General features: G+C 45.6%; 2 protein-coding genes across 2 annotated transcripts; one reads left to right on the forward strand and one right to left on the reverse strand.

Moving 5' to 3' along the window:
* Positions 1 to 1,547: 1,547 nt before the first annotated feature.
* bcl2l16 (BCL2 like 16) lies at positions 1,548 to 2,828 on the forward strand. Its single transcript, XM_072681189.1, has 2 exons — positions 1,548 to 2,015; positions 2,697 to 2,828. The coding sequence occupies exons 1-2, from the start codon at positions 1,548 to 1,550 to the stop codon at positions 2,826 to 2,828; spliced, it is 600 nt and encodes a 199-aa protein (XP_072537290.1).
* Positions 2,829 to 5,614: 2,786 nt separating this feature from the next.
* Positions 5,615 to 8,915, reverse strand: tubb2b (tubulin, beta 2b). The gene is made up of 4 exons (XM_072682472.1): positions 8,808 to 8,915; positions 7,136 to 7,244; positions 6,937 to 7,047; positions 5,615 to 6,835 (listed from the first exon to the last, which is right to left on the reverse strand). The coding sequence occupies exons 1-4, from the start codon at positions 8,862 to 8,864 to the stop codon at positions 5,775 to 5,777; spliced, it is 1,338 nt and encodes a 445-aa protein (XP_072538573.1). The 5' UTR covers positions 8,865 to 8,915; the 3' UTR covers positions 5,615 to 5,774.
* Positions 8,916 to 10,425: the final 1,510 nt, after the last annotated feature.

The following is a 10,425-nucleotide window of genomic DNA, read 5'->3' on the forward strand; positions in this document are numbered from 1 at the left end:
GGGTACCAGAAAGAGCACTAAATATAGGCAGGGTCAACGCATTAGAAGACGGCCGGCCAGCAGAGCATGCTTAGACGAAAGTGGGCTGCATTGTCGTTGTGTCACCGGCTAGCTAGTCCTCAGTCCTCGTTGGAGCTTTGGCACGACTGTCATTTGGCGTCGAGAGGGGGTGAGTCACTCCAGGTCCTTAGGACAAGTAAGGACAATGCTGACAATCAGTTTTTTACTGTATTACTTAGCGTCTTTCATTGTTTGAGGTTTGGATCCATACAAATGTACTGCTAACATCAGCTCTCTCTGTTCACAGCAGGTCTCAAGTGATCTGATCACTTGACCCAAGTGGACCCAAGGAGAAAGACACCGATCAGCCATAACATAAGACCTAATGCAGCTCTGAGCATTGGAGGCATGGACTCCACATGACTTCTGAAGGTGTCCTTGGTGGTATCTGGCACCAAGACGTTAGCAGCAGATCCTTTAAAAGTCCTGTAAGTTGTGAGGTGGGGCCTCCATGAGCATCCGTGAGCCTTGGGTTCACCAGTTGTCATTCCCTGGAGCATTCCTTGGTAGGTACTGACCACTGCCACTGCCAGGAACACCCCACAAGACCTGCCGGACGTTTTGAAAATAATCTGACCCAGTCGTCATCCAAGCCATCGCAGTTTGGCTCAGATTCTTGCTGCCAAATATACATATCTCACCCCTATTTTCATTGCTGCTGTAGATGTGAAAATCTGAAAGTGGTTTGAGGGATTGGACCACAATACGTCTCCTAGACACACTGGACTTTGTTTACCCCTGTACTTCTACAGTCCAGCTACGCCAATCGGCCATAACTTTAACACCACCTGTCTAAAGTTGAGTAGCTGCCCCCCTTGTGCCACCACAACAGCTCTGAGCATTCAAGGCATGGACTCCACAAGACTTCAAGACTTCTGAAGGTGTCCTGCTGTGGTATCTGGCACCAAGATGTTAGCAGCAGATCCATAAAGTCTTTTAAGTCGTGAGGTGGGGCTTCCATGGATCGCATCAATGAGCTGTGGGTGCCCATGACTCTGCTGCCAGTTCCATAGTTGTCCTTACTTGGAGCACTTTTAACCTCTGCTTATCGGGAACACCCCTTTGTCTGATGTTTTGGAGATGTTCTGACCCAGTCATCATAGTTTGGTTCTCAGAATCTTAGGCTTGACCATTCTTCCTTGCTTTTAACACCTTCATCACCTCCAAAAACTGACTCTCCACTTACCGCCTAGTGGATCCACCCCTTGACAGGTGCCACTGAAACCAGATCATCAGTGTCATGCACCTCAGCTGGTAGTGGTGTTAATGTAATGGCTGATCGGCCTATGATCAGATCACCCAAGACCAGGTTTTAATGCAGAGTGTGTCTGGTAATAGGGATTACTCTGATTCTGCAGGAGGCTGATGGGAGTGATATTTGAGCAGCCCATCATGCAGGAATGTCCCCTGCCAGTGTTGGCATGGATTCTGGTGCACTGAAGAGCAGTTCCACACTCACACAGCTCAACATTTCCACAGAGGAAGCGATGGACAAGTCAGAGCAGTGTGTGACTGTCCAAGGCCTCACCAGCCCTGATCCGCTGGTGCGGGAGGCCTACCTGATGGCTTATGACTATATAAACTACGTTACAGCCAAACCAGGGGCCCCGCTGGGCCCGGCACCTTCCGCTCCTTCGGCAGCCTTGCGCCATGCGGGAGACGAGCTTCTCCAGCGCTTCCCAATCTTCTTCCGCCGCTGGCCACGCGTCTTCCAGGACGTGACAGAGGAGTCGGCCTGCGCCACGCTGCTGTCCATCCTGGATGAACACTTTGCCCCCACGAGGCGCCGGGAGCTGGCCTGGAGCGCAGTGCTCTCCATCTTTGTGCTGGCTGGCCAGATGGCCCTGCACTGCCAGGAGAGGGGCATGACCAGAGTCCTGCCCCAGCTCCAGCACTGTGTGGGCAGCTACGTGGAGAGGGTCATCTGCCCCGAGATCAGGGACAAGGGAGGATGGGTGAGTGGCGTCACTTCCTTTTGGAGAACTAACACACTTCAGTTCTGCAGCATGCCCCATCAAGGCCTAGATATATTATATGGACAAAAGTATTGGGACACCTGCTTATTCATTGTTTCCTCTAAAATCAAGCCATTTTTTTTAGCTTTTGTTGGAGTAACTTTTTCTGCTGTCCAGAGAAGACTTTCTTTTAGACTCTTTTAGCAGTGGCATTGCTGTAAGCATTTGATTGCATTCAGCGACGATAGCACCCCCCCCCCCCCCCCCCCCCACACACACACCTAATTATCCCCAACTCCCAAAATCCTCCCAATAGTACTGGATGGAGCTCCACCATCATTCCAGAGTTCAATGCTGGGGGGCTTTATACCCCTTTTTCTAGCCCACCCTGACATTAAGCAGCATGGTGCCAATAGGTTCATGTTCCAGACAGTGCTCTAGAGAGTCCTATTCAATTGGCAATGCTTCTCCACAGGGACTAGACAAGCTGTGTGTGTAAGAGTAACCTAAAGTAGCTGAATGCATTCTATTGAAGAGGTGTCCACAAACTTTTGGACATGCAGTATGTATAGGCCTAGGCCCTGTTATTAGAACTTCCAGCTGTAGAGAACTGTACATACTATCCAGCCATCAATCACTAACAGTGTGTTTGTGTGTCGATGTGTGTGTATTGCCCCCCAGTCCGGGTTTGTATCTCGCTTTGGAGAGAAGCAGAATTTGGAAGGCCAGGTGAAGAAGGTGTGCTGCTGGAGCCTGCTCATTCTGACAGCGGGGATCCTTGTGTACTTCCTGTGGAAAAGAAGGATAACCTAAACAACAGTGCCACCTTGTGGAGGACACTTCAAGGTGCTACCAGGTGCTACAAAGCTGTGGAGGAGGAACTGCCAAGAACACGAATGGCAGCTGCCATTGATATTTTCCCTGTTAAGTATTTAGTCAAATGCTGTAAAGTAAAAGCCGTGCTCATGAGCCCATGTGTGAGGATGATCAGCCAGAACATTAAAACCACTGACAATACAAGTGAATACCACTGCTTATCTGGTGCCAGTGGCTCCTGTAAAAGAGGGTGTGCTGAAGCAGGAAAATGGGCAAGTATAAGAATCTGAGACACAAGAACCAGCCTGTGATGGATGGACGACTGGATCAGAACGTCTCCAAAACATCAGGCAGGTCTTGTGGGGTGTTCCCGGTTTGCGGAGGTCAGTACCTACTAAAAGTTCAACAAGGAAGTACCATTGGTGAATTGGCGGGTCATGGGCGGTCATGGGTGGTCATGGGCGGTCATGGGTGCCCAAGGCTTACTGACTTGATCCATGAAGACCTTCTGTTTGCGTCTTGGTGCCAGATACCACAGGACATCTTCAGAGGCCTTGTGGAGCCCATGCATCGGTGGGGCAGAGCTATTTTGGTGGAAAGAGGCGGGCCTGTCTGCACAATATTAGGCAGGTGGTTTTAATGTCATGGCTGATCAGTTTACACAATGCACAGTTGCACACCTCTGCTAAGCTAATAATAATAATAATAATAAAGATGCTGGGCATTATGGGAAATGTAGTGCCTGTAGTAATTTGGGTGGCATGTTCTGTAGTTCTGCACAGCAATCTTAGATGCCCATGACTCGCCAGTTCACAGGTTGTCCTTTCTTGGAGCACTTTTGGTAGTTACTGACCACTGCATACCAGGAACACCCCACAAGACCTCTGCCTGATTGTTTTAGAGATGTTCTGACCCAGTTATCTAGAACATCATAGCTTTGGTTCATGACAGAGTGGCTCAGATTCTTACTCTTATTCATTGTTCCTGGAACTGACTGTTCACTTGCTGCCTAATATGTACCCACCCCTTGACAGATTGATGCCACTGTAGATGAAGACACTCAATGTTCTTCACTTCAGCTTTAAGTGGGTGGTGCTAATGTTATGGCTTGTTGCTGTATATACTGTATACACTTATGTAAGTATCATATGTTTGTTGGACACATGCACAACATACTGGGACATACATATATTTTGGATTGTTGTAAATGAGAAATGATAGTGCATGTAAACAACAGGGGTAGGACAGATGTATGAGCATCGCTGATCATGAAATTCTGGCAGTTATTCTTTATATTGTGTCCAAACTACATCAAATTAATGGACCAATAGAAATACAATAGAATTCCCCATACTGGCCACATCTACTTTTACGGGACAGTGGTGGCTCAGCGGTTAGAGCTCCGGGCTATTGATGACAGGGTTGTGGCTTCGATATCCGGGTTCGGGCAACCTACCACTGTTGGGTTCTTGAGCAAGGCCCTTCACCCTCTCTGCTCCCCGGGCGCTGCGGGAATGGCTGCCCACCACTCCGGGCACGTGTGCTCACTGTCCACTGTGTGTGTTCACTGCATGGATGGGATATATGTGGAAGCCAAATTCCATCGGTGTCGGTCACAAATGGTCAATGTGGTTGTTAAAAAAAATAAATACATCCAAAATTACATATTTTACATTGACTTCCATTGAAAGTTTTTTTTTTTTTTTTACTTTCTATGGAAATTTCCCATTTTGGAGATACAAGGATCTTGGGACAGCAATAATTAAAAAAAAAAAAAAAAACCAAAATCTATTAAAAGTTACATGTGTTAATATTTTTTTTTATATAAAACTGAAATATGCCTCATATTTGAAGATATCCAATTTCAAATTCATCATATTTCAGTGTGTGAAAATGTCAAATATATTCTAATATGACCATAGATCAGATTCCTGTGTAGGGGATTTAACTAGAAACATGCAGACTGCATTGGCCCTGAGGGTCAGACTTATAAACCTACATCAGTATAAGGGAATGAATAAGACCAGCATTATAGCATCTATATACCATCCCTGTCCAATGAAAAACATGCATTCATAATCTTAATTATGAATGGAAACATATGGTCAATGTAATAGAGGAGTTTATTCCAGGTCATTTAGAGCATTTCCATTGGCCCATTTCCATTGTTTGAGCTCCTTACAGTGTATAGATCAGCTACAGGGTTTAAGACCATGGAGAAAACTACAGATGGAGAAAAATGGAGATACATTTTATTGGACAGTAGTAATCTACATTTCTGAGAACGTGGCTGCAATGAAAGTATCTTAGCAGGTGTTTAGCAGAGGTCCTGCTACAGTAAAAGAGATGCTGATTTAGTAATTGCTCCAGTAGGTTTGTGATATTTTACCCATTTATTTACTTGTGGCCTTCTATAAGAATTATGGCACTATCCCGTTCACCTGCTTGGGTTTACTGTGTTACTGCGCACAATGACTTACGGTAAATGTGCATGAGAAATTTGCATAAAAATATTGTTTATACAAGCAGCAGAAACCTGTTCATGTGGAGTGTTAAGAAGCATCAACCCTGAAATGATGCCAACCTAAATGCCGCATCTTCTGGGCCAACATGTTCTACGCCCCACCCGTGATGAGCAGCAACTGACAACCAGCGCTCGAAGGCACATTGGCACGCTGGAGCCGTTTTTCTGAAATATGCAAGGACTCAAACAGGTTAGACAAGGATCTGAACCCACCTTATAGCCCAGCAAAAGCAAGGCGGCGCAATGAACACAGCAGAGCTTAGAAAAAAGGGAATTTTATTGACATTTCTGTACAGAAAAGGAATGAACAGCATAGGTCACAACACAACAGGGAAAACTGAACTTCAGAAAGGTTTCATTTATCTTCAGGTGGATCAGTGAAATATTACAGCTTGGCACATACACACACACAAGCAGATTTAAGCCAGCTCCTCCTCGCCTTCCTCCTCGAACTCGCCCTCTTCCTCAGCCGTGGCGTCCTGGTACTGCTGGTACTCGGACACCAGGTCGTTCATGTTGCTCTCGGCTTCCGTAAACTCCATCTCGTCCATGCCCTCGCCGGTGTACCAGTGGAGGAAGGCCTTGCGCCTGAACATGGCGGTGAACTGCTCGGAGATGCGCTTGAACAGCTCTTGGATGGCGGTGCTGTTGCCGATGAAGGTGGCTGCCATCTTGAGGCCGCGGGGTGGGATGTCGCAGACGGCGGTCTTGACGTTGTTGGGGATCCATTCCACAAAGTAGCTGCTGTTCTTGTTCTGGACGTTGAGCATCTGCTCGTCCACCTCCTTCATGGACATGCGGCCGCGGAAGATGGCGGCGACCGTCAGGTAGCGGCCGTGGCGCGGGTCGCAGGCGGCCATCATGTTCTTGGCGTCGAACATCTGCTGGGTGAGCTCGGGCACGGTGAGGGAGCGGTACTGCTGGCTCCCCCTGCTGGTGAGAGGGGCGAAGCCGGGCATGAAGAAGTGGAGACGAGGGAAGGGCACCATGTTGACGGCCAGTTTGCGCAGGTCAGCGTTCAGCTGGCCAGGGAACCTGAGGCAGGTGGTGACTCCGCTCATGGTGGCAGAGACGAGGTGGTTGAGGTCGCCGTATGAGGGAGTCGTGAGCTTGAGCGTGCGGAAGCAGATGTCGTAGAGGGCTTCGTTATCGATGCAGTACGTCTCATCAGTGTTCTCCACCAGCTGGTGGACGGACAGCGTGGCATTGTAGGGCTCTACAACTGTGTCGGACACTTTTGGCGAGGGCACCACGCTGAAGGTGTTCATGATGCGGTCGGGGTACTCTTCACGGATCTTGCTGATGAGGAGGGTACCCATGCCGGACCCAGTGCCTCCACCCAGGGAGTGGGTGAGCTGGAAGCCCTGAAGGCAGTCGCAGCTCTCGGCCTCCTTTCGCACCACATCGAGAACCGAGTCGACCAGCTCCGCTCCCTCTGTGTAGTGGCCCTTGGCCCAGTTGTTTCCGGCACCACTCTGACCTGATCAGACCAAACAACCCAAGCAGAACATCAACTCACTGCCTAATCTGAACCATTTTCAACTCGTCAACCACCCCCAAATAACCAGCAAGCCCACTCACCGAAAACGAAGTTGTCTGGTCTGAAGACCTGTCCGAACGGTCCAGACCTCACAGAGTCCATGGTACCTGGCTCCAAGTCCACCAGCACGGCACGGGGCACATATTTGCCACCTAGAGCACCACGGATAGTTATGAGAAAAGAGGCCAACGTGCGACACAGCACCAACATGTGCACATTAAACAAACAGAGCGGACCTACCTGAAGCCTCGTTATAGTAGACATTGATCCGGTCCAGCTGAAGATCACTGTCGCCATGGTAAGTGCCAGTTGGGTCAATGCCGTGCTCATCACTGATAACCTCCCAGAACTGAGGAAATACAACAAATATATAAAGTCGTGAGTTAATCAGTCACAGGCAGTTAGACAGCGTGGACTTTGCACAATATTAAAAGGATAATGCAGGCGCAATTTGTGACATGTAAAATACATGACACCTGCCTGGAGACCTGGCCTGATACACCCAAGGGCTAAATATGCCTCAATATGAGTCAATATGCCTTTCAAATAAAATAACTAAGAATAACTAATTAGCTTTATTCTACACAGGGCCAGTTTACAGATAACTGGTGGCAATTCAAGGGGTGACTCAAAAATTTGACACCCAGGGCCATTTTTACTAGAAATTATAAACATTTTTTAAAAAAAGAATTTAAATTACTAATAAAACGGCCTTTAAAAGGCCTACTCCTGCACATATATTGAATGCATTACAGGTACTCAAAATTGCACATCAATAAATCTTATCAGAACTACATTGCACTTAATTATTTATTAAAATAATGCACCAATTTAAAAAAATATATAAATTATATATTGCTAATAATGGTGAAATGATCCATTACATTGAAGATGCATCACCCTGACTATATAACTAGTCAGAACAGACTCCTAAACTTGATAACTATTTATTTTAATATTTATTTATGGCTGATATCAGAAATTAATAATTCCCACGAGCTGCAATTCAGACATCCTAGTTTTTGCCGGTGCAGCGCGGTGCGACATGCACCGTTTTTGTCATTTAAAGGCTAAAAGTCGCAGCAGATCCGCTGAAACCGGACAGATCCAGCCTCTGAGATCGGATCAGGTCCGGGTCCCTGAACGCGGGGCTCCTGCTGAACCGCTCGTGGCGCCAAATTCTCCTTTTCGAACCTGCTCAACCTAAAATGGCGCGCGCGGCCCTGCGCTCTGATTGGCTGACAGCCAACCGCATCGTACTTTTGAAAAAATCCGCCTACGTCACAAGCCCGGTCTCGCGCCACCTACATGCGACGCCCTCGTGCTCCTTTCATCCGGCCTAAAAGTCAAAATAAATGCCCGATCTAAAACTGCAGAACTGCCCAAACTGCTGCTAATCCGTTCAATACAGCGCGAGGTCGCGCGAGGCGATTTAATTACGGCGAAAACGCCTTTAAATTAATATTTAATTTTTTTTTTTTGGTGCATCGCCTTCGAGGAGGGAAAACCCCACCAACGCTTGACCATCTTGAGAGGAAAAAAAAATGCAGCAAATGCAGAAATAAAATAAAATTAAATATTTAAAAATATGCTTTTGGTAGATTCCGAAATCTGCACCGCTTTTCCGTGTTTATTGTTTGGCAGGAGAACAAGGAAATTAAGCAAACGGTGCTGCTAATCAGCTCTCATTCAAACCATCTTCAGCTTTTACAATAAATAAATAAATAAATAAATAAATAAAATTAAGATTAAACATTAACGAATCGTCTAATAAAACTACCTTTAGACGCAAACCGAGGCTAAAAAATTATTTCAATAAATTCAAGCAAAAAAAAACCCGCATTAAAATCATGCAAAAAGATTGCTTAATTAAATACTATATTTTTTAATAAATAATAATAACAATAATGACCTTGGCTCCGATCTGGTTGCCGCACTGTCCGGCCTGAAGATGCACGATTTCCCTCATTGTTGCTTTGGAGGTAGTGGAGTCTGACAACGCGCGAGCTGTTCTTCCTCTCTGAATCTGGACTGCGGGAGCCAGCGCCGCCGGTATTAATAGCCTTTCCTATCCCCGCCCTCTGACTCGCCAAATCTCAACCCCATTGGCTAAGATGTGCAAAAGCGCCGCCTATAGCGCGGTTACTGGAGGGCGTTGACGACGGTGATTGGTGCACGTCAGTTGTCAATCAAACTGGGTGTTGACGTGGGATTTCGGTCTTTTTTCTCATTGTCCTGACCGGCTAACACGAATACAGGCTAATATAGAGGATATTTTCATCTTTTTGTCGTAAATACTTTTATTTAACTGTCTTTAGGGAGTAGTTTTCGACTCAGCATACAACACAACTAGACAGGCCGCCTTTAAATCGCTGGATGAAACGTCCTTATCCATCTGCTCGCCCTGGCTTTGCCTGATCTGCAAGCCAACGGCGTCGCTAGACATATCTGCAGAGGCGATTAGCTGGACGATCCGCATGATATGCGTATCAGGGAAATCAAGGAACGTAGACAGGAAGGGCCATTTCCTCCAACTCTTTGGATATTTGGTTGTATTTGTGACATCAGCTGAGCAGAATAGTCTGAACCACACTCACGTTTTTCAGTGAAAAGCCAGGCATCACTTCCACACCCTAAATCTTCTCCACTAGCCTGTTAAGGTTCCTTGCCCCCTTGGCTAGGTAGCTAGCTAGTACACTCAGCAGTTGCTAGCTCAAGATGTTGGGTGCAGTTCTTAGCTTTTTACTTGGGTTTCTTGTGGAAAAGTATTAAGGAATTATACATATGTGAAGTGCTATATCTTAATGTTATTAAATTAAATAAGTATAAAAAAATAAAGAAAATATTTAACTATATATATATATATATATATATATTAAATATATATTATCAGCTAATATTAATTAAGGTGGATCAATATGTTTTTAAATAAAAAATAATGAACTCCAATGTGTGAACTAGTTATCAGAAATAGCAATTATATCTTTAGAACAAGTAATTTGAGTGTCAGTATAAAAATCTAAAGAGTAAAACTGGTAATTCATAAGTTGAAGTACAAATCTTACACAAATCTACAGAAACAAGGTAGTCAGATATCTTCCACACATGGTCAAATCACATATATATATATATAAATGCTCTTTATTGGGACAATGCACTTGAAATGCACTGGAAATGAATATAGTGTAGCTATATATATGAGTGTAGTGTAACCATGGAAATGGGTGTAGTGCCACCATGGGAGTTATGGGTTGTTACCATGGAAACAGGGGTAGAGTAAATGCTGAAAATTGACATACTACAGCTATAGATCTGAGTATAGTGTAACCATGGAAATTAATGTAGTGCCATCATGGAAATGTGGTTAACGTCACCATGGAAACATGGGTGGAGTAAATGCTGAAAATGGACATACTACAGCTATAGATCTGAGTATAGTGTAACCATGGAAATTGATGTAGTGCCATCATGGAAACAGGGGTAGAGTAAAAATATATATAAATGCTCTTTATTGGGACAATGCACTTGCT

Source organism: Salminus brasiliensis, chromosome 6 (assembly GCF_030463535.1).
Source record: "Salminus brasiliensis chromosome 6, fSalBra1.hap2, whole genome shotgun sequence".
In the NCBI taxonomy this organism is placed as follows: Eukaryota; Metazoa; Chordata; class Actinopteri; order Characiformes; family Bryconidae; genus Salminus; species Salminus brasiliensis.

Bases quoted from the DNA above. Each gene is read 5' to 3' on its own strand.
- bcl2l16 (XM_072681189.1), top strand. From the start codon at position 1,548: ATGGACAAGTCAGAGCAGTGTGTGACTGTCCAAGGCCTCACCAGCCCT. The intron at 2,016-2,696 runs GTGAGTGGCGTC...ATTGCCCCCCAG, and splicing joins TCAGGGACAAGGGAGGATGG to TCCGGGTTTGTATCTCGCTT.
- tubb2b (XM_072682472.1), bottom strand. From the start codon at position 8,864: ATGAGGGAAATCGTGCATCTTCAGGCCGGACAGTGCGGCAACCAGATC. The intron at 7,245-8,807 runs GTCATTATTGTT...GTATTTCCTCAG, and splicing joins GCAACCAGATCGGAGCCAAG to TTCTGGGAGGTTATCAGTGA. The intron at 6,836-6,936 runs GTGAGTGGGCTT...TGGTCTGATCAG, and splicing joins ACCAGACAACTTCGTTTTCG to GTCAGAGTGGTGCCGGAAAC.